The 25,610-nt window shown below is 37.1% G+C and overlaps 2 protein-coding genes across 2 annotated transcripts; both read right to left on the bottom strand.

Moving 5' to 3' along the window:
* Positions 1 to 1,246: 1,246 nt before the first annotated feature.
* Positions 1,247 to 6,415, bottom strand: WOX13 (WUSCHEL related homeobox 13). Its single transcript, XM_008783081.4, has 3 exons — positions 5,853 to 6,415; positions 1,677 to 2,201; positions 1,247 to 1,595 (listed from the first exon to the last, which is right to left on the bottom strand). The coding sequence occupies exons 1-3, from the start codon at positions 6,028 to 6,030 to the stop codon at positions 1,510 to 1,512; spliced, it is 789 nt and encodes a 262-aa protein (XP_008781303.3). The 5' UTR covers positions 6,031 to 6,415; the 3' UTR covers positions 1,247 to 1,509.
* A 9,076-nt stretch (positions 6,416 to 15,491) lies between these two features.
* LOC103701168 (uncharacterized) lies at positions 15,492 to 22,013 on the bottom strand. The gene is made up of 6 exons (XM_039115054.3): positions 21,780 to 22,013; positions 20,546 to 20,704; positions 20,241 to 20,320; positions 17,560 to 19,308; positions 17,293 to 17,458; positions 15,492 to 16,389 (listed from the first exon to the last, which is right to left on the bottom strand). The coding sequence occupies exons 2-6, from the start codon at positions 20,622 to 20,624 to the stop codon at positions 15,770 to 15,772; spliced, it is 2,694 nt and encodes an 897-aa protein (XP_038970982.3). The 5' UTR covers positions 20,625 to 20,704; positions 21,780 to 22,013; the 3' UTR covers positions 15,492 to 15,769.
* Between the last annotated feature and the right edge of the window lie 3,597 nt (positions 22,014 to 25,610).

Below are 25,610 nucleotides of genomic sequence, written 5' to 3'. Positions count from 1 at the left end.
TAATCTCGCTCTTAATGTTTTTAATAGGTTTAACTGAATGGCCTAATGAAATTTGACGGTCTAAGATGAAAGAGATAAGTAAATCTTATACTCTTTAATAGTTTTCGAATAAGTAGATTTTACATTTTTTATTATATTTTAAATGATCATATCTTTCGTGCATAAAATTTGTTTTCTGAAATATCAAGCTTTTCTAAAAATTATGGATCGGCATATATGTTATAAAAATCGTGCTTTATTATAAAAATAATTTCATGAATGATTTGATGAAAATAACTTTGTTATCAAATATAAATTTGATCATGTCATTTAGTGTTTTTCATCTATTTATATATGTTTTACGAAAAAGATATAAACTTTTTAAAAATCTTCAGATAGCTACGTATGATCTTTTGAATTGAAAAAATCGACACCCGGAGCTGGCATTCATACAAACACCAGCCCCACCAACGAGTATAAAGTTGGCATACGAACATGAATTTATGTCGATTACGAATACGTGCTCTGTCGCGGATATAAAGTGACCATAGCACGAATATATGTAAGCAATGTTTTGAACTATGATATGCCTAAATGGCAAAAGAATGATTTATGTATTTATTTACAAAATAAACTTGAAATTATGAAATATGAATGATTTATGCATGCATGATTTGCTTTATGACTTGTTTTATTATACTATATTATAAAGTACTTATTTTAAAATATTTAGTATTTTTTAAAAATGATGCATTAATATGAAAAAAAATTATACTTGATCCGATAAGATAGTAAATGATTTACTTACTGAACTGTGTCACTCATATATCTTTATTTTTCTTTTTCTCTCATCAGACAAATAAGATTGATAGAAACGAAAGATGGTTCGGACTTGAATTTCGCGCTAGCAAGATTAGCGATCTATATAGCATAGTAAAACTTTAGTTCTCCGATTGATTATAAAATTATAGTTAGTGATTTTTTGAATAATAAAGATTATGAGTTTAGTTTTTATGTTTGAATTTAAACGCTCTGAGCCAATATTGATTTTATTTAATGGATAATAAAATTAAATTTCTATTTATTTATTCTATTATTTTTAAGATGGTATTGAAAGCTAAATGTAATATTGGCTTCGTATTATCATGGGTTGTACCCTCGGTAGCACGGCCATGTCATGCTCCGAATTTAGATGCGACAAATCATGCTCCGGATCTGGGTCGTGACAAAAAATTTCTTCCAAGATTAAAATTTTTGCACAGAAGGCTGGAAATGAAATACTTCTGATAAGCAGACAAATGTTAACAATGCATCCTTTCACCAACAAGATCTGCATTGAAAAGAAATTAGGAACCTATTTAAAGCATGGCAAACAGTCATAGCTTCAGAATCTTAGGACATGTACAAATTGTAGAAAGCACCATTATGTGAGGACCATACACAACTCTCCAAACAATTTTCAGCAGAGCCTTGAAATGCCACCAGTTTGTCAGTGTGAAGCTACGATCAGCAAAACCTAAAACTAGAATGTTACCCAATCAAGTCGTAGCTCTCTCCTTGCCGATACGGACTAAAACTTCCAGGGATCTCCATTTTTCCAATCAAGTGGTCAATTCCTGCAGCAATAAGAATCACTGAGAAGACTGGCAAGATAACTAGTGGAATATTAAAGGAAAACTGAATTAGATCAAACATACTCGGTTCCGATAGAGCATTCTCATAGAAGGACATCTGGCCTAAACTGCCAGAAGATCTTGAACTGTCATTTGATGCATACATGCCTTGTCGTAAATTGGGCTCTGGATCCACAGAAAGCACATCAGAGTTTGTTTGTGTGCCGCGGATGGAGAGAGCATCCGTTCTCGGCAGGTTTTCATGGGTATGTTTCTCTGATTTGGGTTTCTTTTCGTTCGGGGACTCATCATCTGCCTCTATTTCAGACTCGGAATTATTTGGTAAATGAGCAGTCTGCTTCCGCTTTGATCGTGCCCTTCTATTCTGGAACCAGTTATAGACATTTGTTTCAGAGATCTGACCATGCTGTGACAGCTCAAGAGTTATCTCTTTTATCTTTTGCTTGCTTGGAGTCCCATTGCCTTGATCAAAAATGCTCTCAAGAATTTGTAGCTGCATGGGTGTAGGAGTCCAGCGCTGCCTTGCAGTGATTTTATGGCCCCCCGGTGTCATCAGAGGATCACAGTAAAGGCTCCCCAGTCTCATTCCTAAAACAGCAAATAACGAGGATAGCCGATGGAAATTAAGAGAGATTCCTAAGGAAATATCATCCTGATAATTCACAGTAGCGGATATCAAATTTTGAAGACTATCAGAATATGAAAATAGGAGCATTATTAGAGTTGAAGTTGAGGCTAAAATTGCTTGTACTTTCTGAAGGAAACAAAGAAGCAATATATAAGCAGCAAATGTACTTCAGTATATGATTCATGAACATTATCTTTTATGGCAGATCTACTTTTAGAGACAAATGGAATGAAGTAATTTTCATCCATGCAAAGAACATCGAACGATCTGGTTAATTTTGCTAAGTTGCCTTTGAGATGATATTTGGCAAGTGTAGAAGATTGAGGTTGATGGTTTGAGTTGTTAACTGCTGCACTCGTCGTCCGGCAGAACTCATAAGCCATTGTAAAAAAAGAATAGAGGTCAGGATGTGTCCTGCAACCTATTGTGATAGACATCATGATCTTTTATCCAACATGTCAGAAGTAGCTATTCAAGAAACAGTCCTGTATACCTTTTAATCAAGCAGATGAGAGTAAGCAATTACTGATGCACCTGGGCATTCTGGCAGATGCAAATGTGTACTTCAGAATTTTGGATTGCAGGGAGTAAAAGAGTAAAGAGGTAGAGACTATTGATGTATAGCACCATGTGAGGTTTAGTGTACTCCAATGCTCTTTATATGGATTCATATTCATCTTGCAAGTTCTGTTTTTTAATATTGTTGTTTCTGGCACCTTTACACTGCTTGGATATAACAGAAAACATGTAATAGAATGACATAGCAAAAATACTAATAAAAGTAATTTTTGGATGGGGCTGTATTACATCCGAGGTATTGTAAAGATGATGGATCTTCTTTAATATCTCAATAAACTGAATTTTAAACATCAATCCCATGTAAATTTTAAACCACGATGACAAATAAAGTTACTTGTAAAGGCTTGCGTAGATGACAGGTCAGACAGGACAAGAATTGAATGTGAATATAATAACTCTCATGCAAAAGAAGTTTCAGAGAGAATCAGACATCCTAATTGCTTGCTTCACCTTGTTAAGTATAGAATAACCAATCTTCATCCTAACAACTAGCACATACAATAACACGTGCCATGATACAATTGAGTTTTTTAAAAAGAAGAAGATGAGGAAAAAAAGGATCAGTTTACTCAGCATCAACTGTCACTGTGTATATGCTTTCAACCAAAAAAAGGGTGATCAAAAAACCACCCTGTCCATCTGCCACATTAATGTAGCCCTTGTATTGGGATACATAGTTAGGGCACATTTCAATATATAAAGGAAATAGCTCGTGCGAGAAGATAGACAATCCACATCATCAAAATTGAAAAGATTGCCAAGCTTTTAACTAGTCATAAAGCAAACAAGTTCTATAGGGAATTCCATTGGCAAGAAATGTTGGATAATTTTGGCAGAGCTCTATTACCACGTTTGCATACTGAAAGGTGAAACTACTGTCTCGAGCTCTTTCATCCTCACACTTATGTTCTCCTTCTTGGCAGTTCATTTTCTTTGTCTTGGACCTCCTACCAATCTTTGGGAATATAACCGTCTTGTTGAAGATTTTAATGTAGCAAAAGTTTCATTCTTATCTTAATTTTTAAATTGGTAGCATCTTTCATTGTTCTCCAACAGTCCCACTGTGTCGTGATAGCAACAAAACTGTATCCCCAACACTGCCAGCTACCTCACCCTCAGTCTCGCTTTAAGCATCTGTTCATCCCATAATATCTCATTTTTTAAGATATCCAAGCGCTAGTTCCCTGTGGTACTCTAGAGTTGAGATATAACGAGGTCAACATCTGACAATTAGACAATTTTCGAAGGTGGTGGTAACAAAAGAAGTAAAAAAGCAAAATAATGTGACTTCGAAGGTGGTGGTAGGAAAAGATAAAGAAGAAACATGTGAGGACTCATGCAGGCGCGTGTGTAATCTCATATCGGTTATACAGAGAGTAGATCCTAGGTACTTATATAAGGCCAAGGAGTCCAAATCATACCTTCTAGCTAGTCTTTTTAGATGACATCCTAGGTTGTTGCAAAATATGCATTGGTTAAAACGTAAAGGCAGAAAAAAGGAAAGAAAAAGAAAAACTGTAACTCAGGTGCGCATTGGCTTCTCTAGATGAAGAGTATGCATATCAGTATTCAGAACATAACTTACATCTAGTCTAACAATTAACATGAAGAACTACAATATCATAGTTGATTGACATAACAAATTCTTAAATAGATCCAATTATGCGGAAGCGACATTCACAGCAACTCTCATTTCATCATTTCCTAATTTAATTGATTTATCGAGATCAAGGTTCGCCGTCTCAGTATCAGACCCATACCGGTGCACAATGTCAGCATGGTACAGTACGAAAATTTTTTGGCGTACCGAATATCGATACCGAACCAGTACAGTATGCTCCGTACTGCCTGGTTTGGACTGGTAAGGCGTATCTTGGTCAAGATTAAGAGGTACGATTAATATCCCATCTATATAAGAAAGTCACCTATCTACAAAAAAAAAAGCAAGATCAATGCATCCGCATTATCTTCCAGGGAAGTAATTTGGATGACTAAAAATTAAAATTTTCAAGGACAATTAAGAAAATAAAATTGTTACTAGGAGCAATACCATAAACAGGTTACAGTACTCATTTCTTGATCTCTGATAATGCCTACTGAATAATAACAATCCCATCTTTGTCAAAAATCCAAAGGCCATGAAAAGAAACCAGTGATAGAATGTCAAAAATGCACATGATTCCTTCAAAAACTTGACCTCTGCCTCAGAGCAAACAGAACCACACCCAAGCCAACAAACCTACCCTATCTATTAGGAACAAAACTTCACAGAAAGGAGATAGCAAACATTCCAAGGTGGAAGTTAATGGAGAAATAGGGGAAGTAGAAGCGTTCACTTAGGAAAATATCCACAAAGCAATCATCAGTTTTACTTTCTGATCACAGGTTTCTGACAAAGGAGCAACCAATGTTCAGATAGCCACTATATGTCGTCCAATGCACCATTCCTCTTTATTTATCTCTTGACTAACCTAAACTTGCAGATCATATGATTGGCTCGTCTAATTACAGAGGCTTAAGAGCAACTAAAGGGTGCACAAATTGGATAACAAATCTTTATAAATACTAAAGAGCCCTGATATTATTAATAAATGTACGGTTACATTTATATCAGGCCCAAAAGGAAGCCCACCTTCAAATATATATCAAGTAAATGAACAGAATTTTATGGTACAACGATCATCAATAAATGCTATTGCTGAACACTTGTACTGCGTCTTACAAAATAATTAAATTTCATAAAGGCCATAGAAATAAATGAGCCCTCTGCTCCACCTAAAACTCAAAAAAATCATTAATTTGTCGGAGAACACTAGGAATTATATGCAAACAACTACAGCCCGGTCAAAAATCCCAACAAGAGGCATCAGAAGGGATAAAATCAAGCCAGGGTTGTCGCAAAACCCCTCCTAGGTCTCAAAAATCCCAGCTTTCCCATGAGAGGGCCCCAAATAAATCCATTTGAGAGAGAGAGAGCGAAAAAGATCGAATTTTTGGCATTTGGAGAGGGAGATGAGGAAGAGGAGGGGAACCTGCGAGGGAGTCCTGCTGGGCTGTGACGGCCTTGTGCATCTCGACGAGCTGCTCGCAGATGGTGGCGTAGACGGAGATCTGGCGGCGCAGCACCTCCATCTGCTCGTCGGTCATCACCTTCACGTACAACACGCCTTCCGCCACCCCTTCCCCTCCCCCCCTCCTCTCCTCCTCCATTCCCCTGTTGCTCTGACCGCTGCTGTTAGCCCCACAAGTCTTCTCCCACTCCACCCGACCCTCAAAAAAGTCCCTCCTTTCTCTCTCCCATATCTTCTCCTCCTGTCTTTGGGCGGAAGAGGCAAGTAGAAGTGGTGAAAGGAAAGTAGAAACGAGGGAAGACGCGCACCAGTACGAAAGGTAAGCACGCGCGAGCACCCGAAGATTGGGGACTCTCTCTCTCTCTCTCTCTCTCTCTCTCTCGGCTCCTTAAAAGTAAGTTTTTTGTTACCATATACGAAGAGATGGGTGGATATTAGTAGGCGTACAGGAGACGAGCGGGGGCCGGCGGCTACGGATGGAAAGAGAGGACAGGACGAGGACAGACGGAGGAATAGTCTACACTACAGAGTATAGAGAGAGACAGAGAGGGTAAGGTGTTGGTGGTGGTGGGTATACGTTGAAATCTCCATGCCATCATAATTGCTAGTGCCGGATCAAAGTTTTTGATGTGATTTTGATATGAAATGATGCGGTGCTGGTGGTAGTGATGTTTCTCTCTCTTGTCACTGGTCAGTGCGTGACGTTGGGGTCAAGCCTTCCATTCCATTACCTTTTCCAAGCCAAATGCCGCAGCTTTTAAGGTAAGAGAGACAGAGAGAGAGAGGGATGGAAGGAACATTTGTGCTAGTTGAAATCTTTGCTTGACTTATACTTATGAATTGCTGTCTTATGATTTACATAATGAATAAGTATATATCACTCAAAGTTGTTTATCATATATGTCATTGTTATTGAGTCAAAAATCTGTCTTTGTGAAATTGTTGTTTATACTAATGTTATTGTTGGCCATTATGGTGGCAGTCATGGCATAGTCATATTGGCAATTTCATATTTGATTATAGTTAAATAGTGTTATTATGGATGTATGATAAAAATAATAATTGATATATCATTAATTTTGTTTATTACTAAAAATTCATAACATGGCAGTTATCATTGTAATGTGATGCTGTACAATATTGATCATGGAAACATTATAGATTTTTAGATTTTACGGGTTTTATTAAGGTAAGCTAACACTGCCGATAACTTTATAATGGTTGTTATATATTTTTTTTGATGCAAGCTGATCGTTTATCGAAATTGTTTGCCGTATGATATGTCATTTTATGCATGCATCTTGTTGATGCTTAGATATGGCTGAACATAAAACGTTACCTCCATGCAAGATATCAGCCAATCTGCATCAATTCATTTGTTTGATCCAATCTTGCAAAGGTCATGCACGAGCTCACCAAATTAGGTCAGGCCCCTGGTGAGGACCAGATTGGGTTAGACAATATGAATCAACCTGGCTAACGTGAACCATGGCCTACGTATCTAGGATGGCAAGTCTTACTACGTAATGGAAGGTACTTTGACTGATAATTATCAATGCAAACCATATGGTGTTTTATTTGAAGTGCAGAAAGGAAAGGAGACCTGGGGATCTAAATCACCTATAGATCTTCTTATTCCCTCTTGACTGTTCCACCACCGGCTTTTTTCCGATTAAAGAGCCTACCATCAGCTTCTTGGCAAATACCAAATATTTGAATTCTTGAATGGTGGTAGACCAAGGCATCTATACCCTTGCACAATTAGATCATGCAAACATGACCCTCGACGTACTCAGTTTAATCATGTCGAAAGCGTAAGTAATGCCAAAATCATCGTCATACTTGCACTTAGACTTTTATGACCCATGTTTTGCACAAATTTTGGGCAAATAAAATGTTGCATTCATCCCCCTACTCTGTTCTCCAAAGACCATCCACCATTAAGATTTGTATCGATTTCGTGCTAGTGCTGATCATGTCTTTATTACAATGCATCATTCTTACAACACTTCTTATAGATCAGAAGCTAGAAAGCCCTGTAGATTGGATTTGCAAGCTTTACTCCTCGTTTTTTACCCTCCTCATCAGCATAAGCTTTGTTATATTTATAGCTATTCCTTGTAATAATCAAAGAAAATAACAGAGTTGTAACACCAATAGGTAGAGAAGGTTCGACGATTCTACTGTATGATTTAAATTATCTCATGCACCCTTTGTCCCTAGCACCATTTTCTCATCCCATTGGATAAAACTAATAAAATTTTATAATCTAGTCACATAATTGAGTGCATGAAGACAACTTAGTGCATTATTTAAGAACTAGTATAGTGACTATAATCATTGATGCATCTGTCTAATGCTACAAAATGTCAATGTTTTTCCACCAACTATCATTGAACTAGCATCCTTCTCCAGTACCATGTCCACGAAGTGTCTGCAAAGGTCTCTGTCCACAGCTTTGGTCCTATTTTCTTAGCAATTAATCTAATAAGTTCCCATGTGCCTCATAACCTAACTTCGAGCTTTAGTAGGCCCATGTTCCTACTCTCTCCTGACCTCCAAACTCTGTAAGGTTTTTGGTCTCCCCCATTCCACCCTAGAGACATAGAGGAGACAAATTAAGAATGGACTGCATGTGGCTCTCTGCCTAATCTTCTTTAGGCTCGGGGGTTCTAAATATTACTTATCCTATGTTCATTAGATTCTATTGGAATTTCATTGGATAGTAGACATGCGTACAATTCGATGTTTCAACTCTCAACCACCCTAGAGTATGTTATCATATAGTAAACGTATTCGGCTTGACTCCTCTTAAAGAAATATTTAGATTTTGAGGCTCCATTATATAAACCATGCTTGAGTCAAATGCAAACCTTGCAACATGCTATAGTGAGAGAAACTTACTTGGTTCCCTCTTTCATTTCTCTCAAAGCATAAATATATAGACTATGGTTTTGTCTGCTCTGATTTTGTCCGGCAAGAGCTAAGGAAGGAAACCAGCCATATGGTTTTATGCCTACCTAATCATAGTGTTTGCTGTAATATATTAATTATCCTACTCCAGCCTCATAGATTTGGTTGGCATGTCAATAAAATGGTATACATGCGCTCATCTCAACTGTTCGAAGTAGCCTGTTTTTCCTCAGTTCAATTAATCTAGAATTGGTCCAGTTTTATGTTATTCCCATGAGCAAATGTTATGGTGATATGGAAATCTTATTGGAAAATATTATATATTGGATGTTAGACATCATGTAATTTTTTTTTTTCTACTCCCTTTTGTTTTGTCTCGGCAAATGGACCGTATTTTGCTCTCCCTCATCGATGCTCGCGGATCCCTCGCTAGTAGTCTCGAGTCACGGCAGTTTGGCTTCCATAAAGCTAGACCCAGTCCCCTTCCGCGGAAGGTGAGGGAACTTTTCAAAGCCATGCCGCAGAGAAAAGGCATCATATCACTTGACTTTCTTACGTGTTTGTGGGGCTCGACTTTTGAAATTTGCACCCCCACCGGTCTCTGTTCCGGTCCTTCAGCTGGTCCCAGTGCTGAAACTCATCCATTTGATTGCGGTTGCAGGGTAAAGCTCGAAAGAACAAGCGAAAAAAATTTACTCAGGTAAGTAAGTTAGAAAAATTTTAGATTTTTAGAGATTGCATAACAACCTATATTATCTTATATTATTTTTTTATTAACATGATCCGATATCTTTAATATTATTTTTTTTTATTAGCATGATTCTATATCGGTAGCATTATTTTTTTTTATCAGTATAATTTTGTTAAAATAATTTTAGAAATCTCAACTAATATTATTTATATGGAGTTTGTATACGAGTATATATAATCCTTGAGAGAGATGTAACAAATATGATGGAATAGAAAAATAAAATCATTTTTTTCTTTTATTTTTATCTTATTCTATAAATATTTTAATAGTGCCGGTCCTTCTGGTCCCCGTGCTAAAACTCATCTATTTGATTGTGGTTGCAGGATAAATTTTGGAAAGAACAAGTAAAAAAATTTACTCAAGGAAGTTTGAAAAAACAGAGATATCCCATGGAATAACAGATTTGCATTTTGATTGGATGGGAAAGTATGAGATTTTTATTCTGTAATGATGTTATTTGATTCATGGAATAAATTGAAGGAATAAATAATAATTTTGCTAATAAATCGAATAAATTAAACCTAACAAGTATATACATGAAAATCAGCAAACAAAATATATAACAATAATAATAAATTTTCTTGCACAGATAAAATGGCCCTTCCTTCTATATGGGAAGAGAGGATTCGAGAAAGATGAGGGACCTGAAACCTTCAAGCTCAAAGGGCTAACCATCGGGGAGTTATTGGAAACCAGCTGAAAGAGCTTTGGCAGGGTTAGAAAACTAGCATGGAAACAACGAATAGGGGAAAGAGATGAGGTTATTGGAGAGGAGGCTCGACAAAGGAGGGGCAAAGAAGAAAACCAGACAGAGAGAAATTTCTTAATTATTAATATGGAATAAGTAGATGTCGGAGAATAGGTTATTTTGGCCTCCTACGAAGAGAAGTTTGGCAGGAATAGGGCGGCAGAAGTCTCCCATTTCCACCAAACGCAGCCTTGTTTGGTAGGTCTACCTACAAACATGGTATCGTACTAAAACACGGTGGGAGATGCAATAGCCTGTATGAATGTGACGCTTCAACTAGTTTCAAATCTAAGGCTGGTTTGATTCTACGCAACGAAAAAATGAGCACTTGACCTACGTGGCATGTTATTGCAGGATATTTGCAGGTATAATTATTGGCGAGCCAAACTGATGTCTCGTTAAGTAATGGAGGGTGGCAGAGTACCAACTCATATTCGTGACAGAGTCAAGTCATTTAATATGAATGATCAGGGCTTGGTTCCCACTCATCCAAGTAGCCCAGATTCCTCATTTTCCGATTCGACAAAAAAGTTCAAGTAATGGAGAATGGAATAGTTGAATTCCTCTCTCTCTCTCTCGTATAAACACAATCACGATGCGCACACTAGGCCGGCTCATTAACTTCCTTTCATGGAAGGATGTCGACTATTTGATCGAGGGACCAGCGAAAACAACTTTAAGATTATCACAATCACCATCATGTCTTTATTGCATGAATAGACAGGCAGTAACAAAAATAACCACTATGCGCTGGTTCAAGGATCATACCGTGCATGAAACAAAATTACCCTCATAGCATACCATCATGCAGTGTATCACAACAAAAAAGACGACAATGTAAAAATATTTGTAAAAAAAAAAATTATTTTTCTGTTTCATTACACTCGGTACATCTCAGAATTATACATACTCATGTGCAGGCTCCATATAAGAAAAATGATATAAGCTGATATATAATCACGCTAATAAAGAAAAATATTGTAGGTGATACAGACTGTCCCTAAAATTATTCTAATAAAATTAGGCTAATAAAAAAAATAATATAACTTGATATGTGAGGCATTTGTTTAACATCATATCATCTATACATGGAATAGATCTTGTAAATTTATATAGAATAAAAAAATCTAAACAATAACTTTTGGCTATATTGTAGCTCAAAGGAATGTATAGCGCAGCATTAATGGTTACAATTTTGGATTCCATGGAGTGGTTTCAACAGCACATAGGATAGCATCCACAAGAACCATGCTCGTAGTGGGGCCCATATCACATGAAAAAGATGGAAGAAAAAAAGACCACCGATGCTTGAAAGAGGATCATGTTCATTGTTCAAACCCAATCCATCGCCTGCGGCAATATGATGGTCAACCGAACCGGACAACAACTAAACCATGTGCTGCATGTGGGCTCGGCGAAGCCACAACACGTGGCACCACCGAAACAACGGTCATTATACACTCAGAGGGACGTAACTCTATCTTAACCATAGAAAATTAATTAAACTATCAGTTTTAATCGAATTAAGGGGGCGGTTTGCTTCCAGGAGCTCCGACAGGCCATGTGCAGCGGCACCGTCTCCACCGGCTCAAATTCGGCCATGTGTGTGTGTGGTCCGTGCCACGAGGTGAATTGTAATTAAGACTCAAATTGGATTAGCTAATGACATGAGTACGTGCCACGTTCTTTTTAGTGGCTACTATGGGAATGGTCGTTGGCCTATGAATACGCTTTGACTTTAGTTAATAAATTAAGGCTAGGTTAGATTTCTAGCTAGGTGGGAAAGTAAATTTGCCGATTTCGTATGTGAACTTAGGACCTAGCATGATGCAATCTAAATTGACCCAATTTGACTTGAGAAAAGTTAGGTCAAGAATTCTGGGTCTAGCCCCAAAATCTTAGGTTAGATATAGAATTGAAAGCCGGTTTGGATTTCCATCTAAAATGACAATATGGATTGGATCTAGGTCGAATTGGACAAGGATCTGCCGTGACCTAATTGATGCCTTATTTTCATCTCATACTAGGTTGAGCTTTGTTTTGTTGGTTGTCTCTTTGCCAAGATCTGATGTAGGTTCAGGCAAGCCCAGCCCATAGCTTGACAGGCAAATTTAGGTTCCTATTTGAATTGCAAGGAGTAGTTTATCTACTTTAAGGAGCTGAAGGAGACTGATCCATACTTGAAGAGCTGGATAGAACATTCAAGCAATATTTTTTGGGGGGTCTCAGTATCTGTGTGTGTGCTGTGGGGGGATGTGATATGTTATTTAGTATTTTTCATGAAAGCCTTATTTTCTTTTGCTCATTAATTAACAAATAAATGTTCATGATAATATTGTGATTCCTTTCCAAAAAAAAAAGGATATTTGATTTTTTTTTTCAGAATCAATAATGAAAATTCTCTAAAAGAAATTCTAGGGTAACCAAAATAAAAAGGTAAGACAACCAACCGGCCAAACAAGGACACAAATTGAGGTGCAAACATGAATAACCAGTATTTGATATCAAAATTATATAATCTGAACATGCCAACCTATACTTATCTAGATCCCTTGTGCATATAACTAAAAATTGTATTATCTGAAGTTCAAGTCATATATATATATATATATATATATATATATATATATATATATATATATATATATATATATATATATATATATATATATATATATATATATATTATTGCATGGCCTCTATTCCTATTGACTAATTGCAGCTTGACTGAAAAAAAAAAGACCATCTAGATGGTTGGTGGGCTCAACCATGTATATTTTGTGGATAGCATGGGACCTCACACCCTGATATAAATGACCTTTTACTTTGATGGTAAACCTAGCATTTATTGGATTAGAGAAAAAGGAGTTGAATCTATTCTAGGCTAAAATAGTTTGGTAAACAAAAGACCTCACAATCACTTGTCGAAAAACCCAACCCAAAAAAGTTGTGGGCAATGAACTGCAGCCATTAGCTCAAACATTAGCTAAGTATTTTTTCAATAAATAGCTCTCAGCTAATTCAGTTTGTCCTTAGAAAAAGGATTCTCTCAGGCGCTTATGTGCAATCAGCTAAGTAGTAGTTCCTCAGGTTTGATCAGACTTTGTGCTTTCAAAAGCCCCAAATATGTTCATTAACCTTCATTAAGCTTGCAATGAACTCTAAATTGTTCCTTGCCTTCAGGATGATTGCAGAGTTTGAAATGTAAAAATGAATGAGATATGGTAATCATTTGATCATGTGTGTCGTTTGATTCATTAAGATAGTCAGCAGGCACATAAGACAGGTTGTGAACCTTCGAGCCTTGCCTAATAAAAATTATGGACGGCCGATAACCAACTTCAGACATGTGATGTGGGTCTCACCTAAACCAAGAGGAGACGACCAAGATCAATAGGAAATAGAAGGGTACCTAACTTTGTTGTCGCTACTATATCGTTAGGGCAAGCTGCATGTCCCAACTCATTGATTAAAATGCATGGTTGGAGATCATTTGCGTCGATTGTGTTATACAGTTCCTAGTGAAGACATAAGACTGAGTAAAGCATCTTTTCTATCAGAATAATGCATATGCATGCATTCCACTAAGCTAAATGGGTTGGTGCTGCATGTTAGAAATTTAAAATCGATATACCTCTTATTTCTTTGACCAAGCACTCCACAATGATAGCCTAGTAATACAATGGCCAGACACCAACACTATTTTTTCTCTAAAATCAGACATCTCATGTCATTTATCGATGTAAGAAAATATAAAATATATAAATAAATCTACCTCATCCTACCAGTTTAAGTTTTTAGGATAAGTGGTGATTTCAACATGGTATCAGAGCAGAGGTCCTGAGTTCGAACCCTGTCTCTGCACTCTTTAACTCTATTATTAAAAATTTCACATGTTGGGCTCGTCTATTAAAGGAAAATCCGGCCCACATGTGAGAGGGAGTGTAAGAAAATATAAAATATATAAATAAGTCTACCTCATCCTATCAGCTTAAACTTTTGGGACAAATGGTGATTTCAACAATCGAACTCCTAGTTCATGAGTTGTAGCGCCAGTTTCTCATCTTGGATCATTCATCAGAAATCAACCAAATCATCCCTGTTGTCTTTGGAATATGGATTAAATATATAAAATATATCTGAAAGTACATCGCCAACTCTATACTGGAATCTGATATCATGCTACTAAAGTCAGACAAGAGTACGAACTATTAGTACTGCCTAATGAAGAAGGGAGGGAAAAAAGAAAGAGAAAAAAAAAAGTTTATGGATATCACGACTGAGATAGTTGAAAGATTTCCAAGATCTATTCAATTGAAAAAGAAATCAAAGTTATCATTATACACTTAAGCAAATCATTTCAAGATTAATTTTTCGAAGTGTGTTCAGGTTCAAAGCTCGGAGCTGAACAAAGATTTGGTGTAACAGAAGTCCAGGATAAAAGATCAGAAAAATACTCAGTAGGATGATTATGATGGTGATTAGAAAGTACGAAAACTTATGCCAAGATCACAAGTATCTAGCGGTGGTTGGGTTTGATAAATCCATAATTTCTTGTATGATCATAAAGAAATTCACCTTGACAAAAAAATCAAGCCAGGGTACAAGTGTGCCACAAGATAGAAAGAAGCAAGTTAGATTTTGATTTCAAAACCTCAATGTTAAGAAGCTTATTTTCATGTTATCAAAATTGTGACAGACAAATAATGACAGCCACTGACAGAGGTGATACTCAAGTTTTAAACAACTAAAACAATAGCAGAAGAGTTTTCCATGCTACAGATCTTTAGTGGAATACATGGAACAAAATTCAAAGCATATGCTCACTAATGCATAAGCCCTACTTTTCCCATCTAACTTCACAAATATCTAAAAAAAAAAAAACGAAGGGAGCAAGATAGAGGTGGCCATGGTAAGAGAAGTTCTTGACAGTACGAGGTTTCATGTTGCTTGCTAAGTATGAAGGATTTTAAATAAAGTGGAGTATTTTTTTGGAAAAGATCTAGATAAGTTTAAGACAGGATGGATTGTAGATAAATATGTCAAGAAAAAAAAGAAAAAAAGAAGAATGACAAAAGAAAAGAATGACAAACAGACCATACCTGGGAAATCAAAGTGCAGTCCCCCTAATATCCAACAGTAAAGAAGACAGTTCCACTGGCAACAACAATTCTGTCAGCCTTGCCTCAACCAAACAAATCAGTTATTTCATATCATTATTAGGTGCTGATTATGTTTAAAAAAATAGAAAATATGGTTAACAAGTATTCTCCACATCATGTACGCTTTTGTGAAGCACTGACATACTCACTCGTCATTTACATTCAGGGACACACAAGTTCTCACAAGCATTTCATACATTAATCATGTCTCATATGCCACATTGCTTCAACTTCGCATCCCCCAGCCATCACATGCATAGATGAACATGATTTCATGCAGAGAACTACCTTGTTTCACAAGCCACTAGAAGCACATATCCCGCACAACATCATCAATCAATTCCCTTAAAATCACCAACTCAATCTCCCTCCCTACAACATCGATGTCCTCGCACAACATAGTAGACCAAGTAGTCATCCTTACATCCCGTGCCACCATGCTATCTATAGTGTGTGGTTCATGCATTGGAGGATTTGTATGTCTCTGGATCTGATGCCACAGGTCATCCAACAATTTTTTCCCCTGTGGCACCTCAGCAGGATCTAGGACCCATCTCTTGAACCTAGAGCTGTTCATTGGAATCCCTAAAACACTTGGCAATGCCTCATTCACTAAATCAAATAACATTTTATTTCCTATATTGTTATCACCATGATGTAGGAGAGAAACCCCAGTATCCACCTTCCCGTACTTACTGTAAGCTTCTTCCACTTGCTCAAACACCTTATCAGAGATTGGGTTTATCACAGAATCCCACTTTGAAAATGCTTGATCAGAGGGCTTTCCATTATACAAACCAACAGCAACAAGGATATCTTTTAAATAAGCCTTATCCTTACTTTCTGTCTCTAGTGTTTCATCATCATAAGGTTGTTCGTTTGTTGCCACTGCTTCAGATTCATAATTCTCTGAAAGACTCGGCTCTGGCAAACATAGAACACAAAAAGTCAAAAACATATATACATCATAAGAATTGACATGTTTTGTTTGTGACAAAGCAAGAAAGCAAGAAAGTTACTGCCGAGCAAGGAATTTTATCAACAAGGATGTGTGAATTTAATAAGACAGCAAATAGTGCTTTTTCCTTGTCACTCCCATTAAATTTATATAGCGCACTCTCCGTTCAATGTTATTCCTTCTCTTCTGGCAAGCAGTAAAATGTGATCCATTTGTGACAAGAAACAACAGATTTGAAGAAAACATGGAATCTTCAGATTATGCATGTCTATAGGGAGGCCAATAGGGCCGCGGACTGGGTGGCTACGTACGTGGTCAACCACTCTGCGGACATCATTTGGGTAGGGAAGAGTGAGATGCCTAGTGCGCTCCGAGATATACTGTATTTTGACTTTCTTGGATGTATCAGTATCATATTTGTATGAATCATCCGTTCTAGCGAAAAAAAAGAAAAAGAAAAAGAAAATATGGAATCTTTGGCAGCGATATTTTTAAGCGAATAAAACTAATCATGCCAAAAATACATTTTGTCTCCATGCAGGTCCAAAGTACAGGCTTGGAACGTCTTCCAAACTTCAAGCAGATAGGACGACTTTAATGATGAGAAGCATTTAGTACAAATCCATGCACGCATGTTACTCATCTCAACAAGTGTGAAGCCACTGGAAAGGTTGACATTGAAAGTAATCAATGATCATGTTAGTATATCAAGAATGCTGACTTCATTTGACAATGCCCTTTGTTTGAGAGTGAGTTTTCAAAAGCATGCCAAATGCACAGGAACGTGAAACAAAAAATATTGCAAGTTTTCATGCAGGCACGCAAGGTATACCAACAGGGCTTTAATCAAATATTATGATCTTTCCTACCTGGAAGCTTACAGCTTATGTCTCCTGAGCTGCGTGGAGAAGGGTGATATTCAATAAGAGGCACCTCCAGTGGGGATACTGGACTTGGGCTATCTGGCTGACAAAATTCATCATGCAAACTGCTGGATGTGGATGCGGGACTTGGTGGCACCTCAGTAGAGTTATCCTGAGGCCAAAAGATTTAATGAGGGAAAAGATAAGAACTGCATCAGCTTGTTACCTCATATAGCTAATAGCAGAATGGATTCATTTGATCATATAACTTGCCTGTGTAATGCCAGAACATGAAGTAGCTGAGGGTGCAGTTGTAACTGCATTCACAATATCAAATTCACTTGCATTTGATTCCTTCAACAACTGGGTCGTCTTCCCAAATAACCTACCTTTAAGAATGATGTTCTGTTTCAAATTTGAAACTCTGCCTTTGAGATTGAAACCATCTTTCCTGTTTCTCCTCACTTCAGCTGAAGTATGTTCAGACACTTCATGCTTCCTACGGATCTGTGCACCAGTCAGTATATGCTGGTCCTCCAGGAGAAGCTTCCCAAAAGCAGTCCCAGATGCTGGAGCAGATAAAGATCTAATAAGGTTTCGTGATGACGCTGCTTCAGCATCAAATGTCATGCTGATTTCTTGTTCGCGTCTATATATTGGTTCATGCATAGCTTGCTTGTCCTCATAATAATCCATATACCTGTCCATCTTTGAAAATTCAGGCATTGATTTTAGTCTTGCCTTGTCTTTAACCAAGAGGGAAGCTCCAGACCTTCCATTATTAGCCACAGGTTTCTCTAAATCAATTTCATTTTTCAGGATATTCTTCAATCTCTCTGATAGGATTTTCCTTGTGTCTCTTTTGATGAGCTCCGACGAATCTGGTCCATTGTTCTGAACTTCACTTTTATATGATCTTGTAGATTCTGATCGCTTTAGTGTCGTCCCATTGTCTCTAGTTACACTTTCTCTAATTTGTTTCGCTATATCACGAGCAATTTGTTTTGGATCAGTTGACCTTTCATTAGAGAGCACTTCAGTACCACTCCCTCTGATGGTAGTACTAGTTCTAGCCTTCCCTTGCATTTCATATCTGAGCCTTTCCTTTACCTCTTCAAGAAAATCTTCCATACTGCAATCCTTTTGAAACATTGCAGACGAGCCAACCCATGACTCATCAAAACCCTCATTTATTTCAGAACTAGGCTTCAAAATCACTATCCTTGTGGGTGAACAAGATCTCTCCTGTTTTCCTTCAATCCTAGCTACCGCTGAGCATTCAAAATCATTAGTTTTTGCTCCATTTCTAATAACCATGTCATCCTTTATGTTAATCTGATGGTGCTGCCTCGTAAATCTGCAGTTTGGTAGGGCAATTCCTTGTGGTGCAGCCATCTTTAATTTATCTGTTAAAACAAACTCATTGGATTCCACAGGCTTTTTTTGGGATGAATTTCTCTTAGCTTCCAGATATCTCGCCATTCTTCCTTTGTTTAGATTTTCCTGTGCAAGTAAGCGCTCATCCATCCCTTCTGAAAGGTTATGCTCCAGTTGAAGGGCCCCTGTATGTTCCCACATCTTGGATGCTTGCCATGCCTCAAATTCTTTCTTAAATTTCTGCAGTAGCTCTTCTTGGGGGTGTTCGCGTAGATGCGGTTTTGGCAGTCTTAGGCATTTGGTGATTTGGTTACAATCTTGCTTATTGCCAAATGGAAGCAATATTTGATCAGTTTGTTTGCAGGGAACTGAACTAGGATAAGTATGGTAAATTGAACTACTTTCCATGGCCTTCTTTCTTGCTACATCATTTCTAAAATTTTCTATTTTCCATTCCTTGGCATGGATTTTGGGATTCACATCTGTTGATATTGTGTCCATGCCCATCAAACGGGCAACAACACTCGGGGCATTCTGTCTATGATTTCTTCGGTTAGACATCTCCTCATCGATCAACTTCTTCATAGGGGTTCCCTTACGACTGTAATTCATTTTTGTGGAGTGCTGCTTCACCTGACAGGAATACTGATATTCCAAGGTATCTAAGTTAACAAGACTACTTTGTTCTTAAAGAAATAAAATCTGTAGATAAAATATATTTGACTATGAAAAGCAGCTTTAGAAGAATTCCCTTGGAAAATAAAAGAAAAAATAAAAAAAAAGGTTAAGAATAAAATATTTTTCTTCCACCGCTACTAAGTAACATCAAGGCACCTAACTAGCAGGATTCCTAATTACTCCTCTTGAATTATCACCATCCTCAAAAGGCATAAACTTAGACCACAGCCATGAAGCATGGGAGCAGAGTGACATGCAGAAATAAATTTTGTTATACGCCGCTAAGAATCCTACAATATCGATCGATGATATAAAATTTAAAAGAACAACTGGATGTCCAGAAATGACAGGAAATTATTGCATCATGATAAATACCAAATGTATTCTGCCAATAGTCAAAAAAAGCAAGATGAGATGGTGAGAAATACCAATGACAGCACTTACCAGCTCATTCGGATGTCTAACTAATATATGCCAACAAAAGTCTTTAAAAGAAGGTCTCTTCCTATTATTACACCATGTTCAGTAAAGAATAAGCAGACTCATTGGTAATCAGCTCATACTATTTTTCAATTTGTTTGATCAGAAAAAGCATCCGACACAGAACAAGCAGAAAAGCCTACTTTTGAATTGTAAATCTGGGCCAATGGCTAGTGACAAAGCTCTTGCATGCGATTATCATGCAAGGAATACCATGAAAGTGATAAAACAAATTGTACAGGGCATAGTTATTTTCCATTTGCCAGAATATGTGCAACTTTTGGGAAAGTGAAAGAAAAAGTTTATGCAAAATATCAATAGGCAGCTTCTATGTAATAATCCAAATTATATATGAAAATCCAGAATCTCAGAAAGTCATATAGTTCTTTGTTTTTTAATATCAGGATTAAACAGCTTACCGGAATATTCTCATGAATGACATGATTAATTCGAGATACTTCAATAGGCAACTCTAAGCTGTTTCGAGGAGCTTCAAAACCTACAAAAAATGCAAAATCACTATCACAACATCTGCAAGCTGAGGAAATAAACACCAATCATCATAGACGGTAATAGGAGAAAATGTCCTAAACATGACATCAAATAATTATGTGTTCTCTTTGGAATTATCTTTTCTAATTTCAGGTGGAATTCATCATAACAGCATTAACATTAACATAACAAACACACTTAATTAAATGAATTTGCTAGTTGCAGTCCTCACCGTCACCGTATCTCTTATGTGCAAACCTCCGAGATGTGCCAGCCTGATTGAAATCAAAAATTTGTGTTATGCCCCCCATGGAGCCTGGATGCTACCCAAATAAGCTGATCAAGCTCTCAAGCATCAACCCTAAATATCGCCTAGTGTTTACTCTATAAGCTGCAAGAAACATTTGGGTTTTAAGAAAACAAAATCAGGGAACAAACATAAATCAATCATTAAAGGACATGAAATCATAAATTAAGCTCCCACAATTATGAAGGTTCATCTTTGGTTGTCAAATCATGCAGTGAATAATTAGGATACAACTACTTGCAGTGATTGCTAGGTGCTCAAATTTCTACATGAATTCATATTAACAAGGATAGCTTTGAACAAGTATATAGGTTTTCAGAAAGAATATTCCTACATTTTAATATGAAAAGTAATCAAAACCGTGAGACGGATGACAAAAGTGAGATCAATGGATAATATATTTTCCAGAATTTTGTTTGACACAAAGGAAAACTTGCAACTCAAACGAATGGAAAACCACTGACCCAGCTTACTCTTCTTTCTCAGACAGCGGCTGTGCTCAAAAAGCAATGACCAATCGACAAGAGCTTGGAGAGATACAGACAGGAAAAAATTCTAAAATGAAAGTACAATGAAGTCAGAATGATTGCTAACTCTGCTGCTTAGCCTCAAGAATGTCGACGAAGGACAAGCTCCAAAGGCAACGACTTGAATGACAAAACACTGGGAAGTATAATAAGGCAATCCAGTCTTTGCTCTTATAACAATCACTTGATTCGAAAGGGAATTAAAAGTTATGCTGCTTAATCCAACATGAGACTTAAGAAACACAAATAGATCATCGAAAACATTTTATAAGAAACGGAACCACAAGATTTTTCCCAGACCATCTTGTGATTAAATCCATTTCCTTCCCTTAATAAAAAGATAGTTGGGAGATTTCAACAATCATCTTCTTGTCAAACTAAAAATTCCATGCAAGAAACCAACAATGGTAGAGCTAAGCTAACAAAAGGAATTCAAGAATTTGATGACTCTTGCACTGAAGAAAGAATAAAGAAACAAAAAAAAAAGAGGAATCTTTGTGCTATAAGTCTATAACTACAGCAGAGACATACAGATCAAAGAAACACATGATCTTGAGAGACAAAATTTGACACCACAAACTATAGAGTGGAAAAACAACACCAAATGTTCTTTGTTTCTTCAATGATCAAACCTTTATCACCAGAAGGAGAATTCCTTGCTAGCTCCGCCTTGGCGCCTGAGAAAGATTGTGAAGAAGGGAAGCGGAGGAGACAGCCAGGGCTTCTTCTGGCTTGAAACCCGAAAGGTGGTGGAAATACTGAGCTTTTTGAAGAAGAATCCATGCGAAGTGAGGGATAAAAAACAAAGAATGCGAAAAAAAGAGAATCGGCCGTCAAAAAAATAAAAAAATAAAAACTTCCGTTTTTTTTCCTTCTATCTTACTCCGGCCTTTTAACCTCCCCTGTGATGAAGCTATGCTGAGAAAATGGAAACGAAAACGGAAAGCCGTTTCCCTGAATACTTCTTTTTGTGTGGGAATGAGCAAAGTAGGAATAAAGCCTAGCAGAATATTATACCAGCCAAGCAGATAAAAGTAGAACTGACAAGTGATGCCAGTAACAATTCTCCCTGTTTTTTTCATACGAGTCGGAATCTTCCACAGTCCAATCCCACCCAAGCTTGAGTTAGAGAGGTGTCAGGTCTGAGATCATGAATCATTCATGAATGGTGTAATAACCGAAGCATATATAATGTTAGATTCGTGCTATTATGCTGATCACAAACAGCCAAATAGAAACACAAAATTGCTATTTAAAGGGGAATAACAATTCCTATTCTGTTTGTTCTTATTCTCTCACCAAATGTGATTGATTTTGCCGTTTCCCTTGCCGTTTCTATAATCTGATTTTATTTTTCAATTAATAAAGCTAAGGTACAGCTCACGCGGGAGAGGTGGTTGGTTGGTTGGTTGGTCGTTGCTTTTCCGCACCGAGTCTTTCCATTTGGCGCCATTTTTTATATATCAAGTTCCATCGTTTGGGTCTATTATAAAAACTGGGTTTCATCTAAGCTCGCTGGAGGTTTTGAATGTTTACTGGCAGATCAACGATGATTCTAAATTTATTCTATCCAAAAAAATAATGTGAATGTGCATGTGATCCTTCCAATCGATGTAGCAGCATAGAATTAGATGTGCAATGAATGGGTGGAAAAGATGCATGCATACAAAAAAAAAAAAGGATAATGATCGTGCTTTCGATGTGTGTTAAACAGCTAGATGATTATATCACGTACTGAGCACCAGAAAGCTGTCACAACTTAGGACCTCATCCAAAAAAAAGCTAATCGAAAGGTATTTTTGGAGTTCCTTAGTCCTATATAAGTATTTAAGATCTTTTCGATGAATAACCAATATGGAACTAAGTATACACCCTATTGAGGCCTAATAGGATGATCCAACCCAAAAGAACATAGAATTAGTCCCGTGAAAGAAGAGGAAGCAATGGTGCTTAACCTATTCCACTAGCCATCTTAACTCATGTTCTAAGTTCAGACAACAAGAGGGATGTGGCTCTAGGATGCTATCCTACTTGACCCTTCCACGTCCTCTCCTCTTTGGGAGAAGAATTGAGGAAGGACTGAGATTTTTTCAGCTGTTGTGGAAGGCCAGAAAGGCCAACTTGCTAGTTAGAGTACTCCAATCCAAGACGGCAGATTGTTTTTTTTTTTTTTGAAGTAAAAGTTCATTTTGGCAAGAAAGAGTTTGTCAAATACTAAGCTTGGCCAGTAGAATGCCAACCAAACTATTTAATATTAAAAATGACTATGCCATCATAAATATGTATCTTTCATGACCTTGTGTTTTGTTTTTTGGTTGATTCATGGCCTTGTTAAGTAGCTGTTGTAAGCTGTTACAGAATTTATAATAGTTGCTCCAACAATTTTTTCTTCTGAAAAATAACATAGATAACATGATTTGCTATTCCATAAAATCTTCGAACTCTGACTGTCGACACATAATATTGATGACCAAGTCATACAAAGCTTGGTGTTTGTGCTGTCACGTTTGCCATCCATCAGCATACAATTTCAATGGTTAAGAAGCTTTGATCAGCCTAATGGCCTTTGAAATCCATCCATGCTCTTATTTCAAAGAGAACTTGTCAATAAGACAGGTATGCAAGATTAAAGAAAAAAAAAAGAAGATAGACACGTTGAATTAAAGTTGAAGAAAGAAGGGGTCCATGAGTTAATATGATCGATTCGGCTATCTCTATGATGAAAAGTATATATAAAGCCCAATTTCTTTTCAAGGCTTGAGCCTTTAAAAGTCTTTTAGGTAAATGTGGCCCATGGGTCAGGCTGGAGCAAGAAGAATGGCCTTGATTCTTGACTCTTGAAGGGGTGGAATCACTTTAGAAAGGAGAAAAGGAACCCAAACAGGGGGGCCATTGTGAAGTCACATGGTAGGGACATGGCTCAAGTAAAAAGGGGTCTTAACTTTGATTTGTTAGCAACTTATCATAAGCAGCAGCAAATTAAGAAAGAACAAACCAGCCAAGTTTGATGCCCATGGAGTCCAACCTCTCTTTATTAAATGAAGTTCTCCACAGGGACCTTTTGATGACCACTTGAGACTGTGAAGGACTTGATCTTATCTTGTGCTCAAAAAATCTGAAGCAAGGGTTTTTGTGTGTTGTAAAGGATGGTTGGGAAGAGTGCAGCCTATTGGCAAGGTGCATCTCATCAAAGGACCTCTCTGTTTGATCTCTTTTTTCTTCTTTTTTCTTTGCCACCTTCACCTCTAATGATTTTTAGAGAAAGTACTCACCATGTGACTGTTAGCTAAAGCTTCATGAAGTTTAGAACTCTCTCTCTCTCTCTCTTTGAGCCATAATGATGGCATGTGGTGAGCATCACGTTCTCCTACATCAAGAGAAAATTATTTTTCAAAACAATCATGTTTACATTTGGCAGAAAATATTCTAATTGATTACAACAAAAGTTTTATGCTATTATATCTTTCAAATTTATCTCGCCATGCCTTACGTTCAAGTTCATAAGTAGCTTTGTTTGAGTGACTAGGTTTATACTGGCTAGGTTTTTTTTTTTTAAGATAAGTTAGTTAGGTTATGAACATGGAGGAACGGCTAAAGAAGAGAAATATTAGAGAATCGAAAGGAAGAAATTTAATTAGGAAAATTCATTGGGAGAATTGGTAGGAAGAATAAAAGAAAAAATTGTAATTATGAAATCATCCACAAAAGGAAAGGAGTATTGCCAGTTTGCTCACTCTACAAACTCAAAACTTAATATAGAGAGCGATTAGCGGGGACTAGTGAAATAGTTATTTGCTTGTACAATTTCTCATGTTACCTACTCACACGGATTAACCAATGTGTAAATCCATTTGTACATTTTGACAAACATAAAGATATTTATAGTTGATTATCAATACCGAAAAGATCAATTGCTCTTCAAAACAATTGTTGTTGAAGTTATGCTTCACATATGTTCATAGCTTTTCTCTTTATAATACTGGCCGATTCAGTAAACCTAGTCTTATATGACTGTGCTTGCACTGGTTTAACAAAAAATTAACCTAAGCTAACCCATATTTCCAATCAAATCAGACCGAGCGATAATTTTTTTTGGTTCAATATTAGGCTGGAAAACGTTGATCTCATTGAAAACCGGGCTGCTGATGTTTGAGCAATCCAACCCAAAAAATAATCACAAGATAAGGATGCCAGCCCAAATCAGAACATGTCCTGAGCCTACCTGATCTGGCCCGGCATAAGTTGTGTTTTGGATTCAAAACGTTTGGCCTTTATTTGGCTGGGTTGGGTCGACTTGGGCATCTTGTTGTTTAGCTTGGGCTGGAGTTGGCCCAACTCACAAAGTTGCGCCCATGTCTCATGTTAGGTAAATAAAAAAAAAAAAAGAAGTAGAAGAGATTGACTCGACTCAGCGAACTTGGAACGAGTTAACACGGTTCGGCAAAAACTATTCCAAGCAATGA

The sequence above is a fragment of the Phoenix dactylifera genome, chromosome 16, assembly GCF_051530095.1.
Source record: "Phoenix dactylifera cultivar Ajwa chromosome 16, Ajwa_hap1_PhDact_Kaust_v1.1, whole genome shotgun sequence".
In the NCBI taxonomy this organism is placed as follows: Eukaryota; Viridiplantae; Streptophyta; class Magnoliopsida; order Arecales; family Arecaceae; genus Phoenix; species Phoenix dactylifera.
Note: the sequence above shows the minus strand (reverse complement) of the source record. Positions and strands in the feature narration are given on the sequence as shown.

What these genes read in the sequence shown, in the direction of transcription:
- WOX13 (XM_008783081.4), bottom strand. Translation starts at nt 6,030, where the DNA reads ATGGAGGAGGAGAGGAGGGGGGGAGGGGAAGGGGTGGCGGAAGGCGTG. An exon ending in CCAGCAGGACTCCCTCGCAG is followed by an intron (nt 2,202 to 5,852) that starts GTTCCCCTCCTC and finishes TTGCTGTTTTAG; the next exon opens with GAATGAGACTGGGGAGCCTT. An exon ending in GAATGCTCTATCGGAACCGA is followed by an intron (nt 1,596 to 1,676) that starts GTATGTTTGATC and finishes TTATTGCTGCAG; the next exon opens with GAATTGACCACTTGATTGGA.
- LOC103701168 (XM_039115054.3), bottom strand. Translation starts at nt 20,624, where the DNA reads ATGGGGGGCATAACACAAATTTTTGATTTCAATCAGGCTGGCACATCT. An exon ending in TCATTCATGAGAATATTCCG is followed by an intron (nt 19,309 to 20,240) that starts GTAAGCTGTTTA and finishes TTGGAATATCAG; the next exon opens with TATTCCTGTCAGGTGAAGCA. An exon ending in CATAAGCTGTAAGCTTCCAG is followed by an intron (nt 16,390 to 17,292) that starts GTAGGAAAGATC and finishes TATGTTTGCCAG; the next exon opens with AGCCGAGTCTTTCAGAGAAT.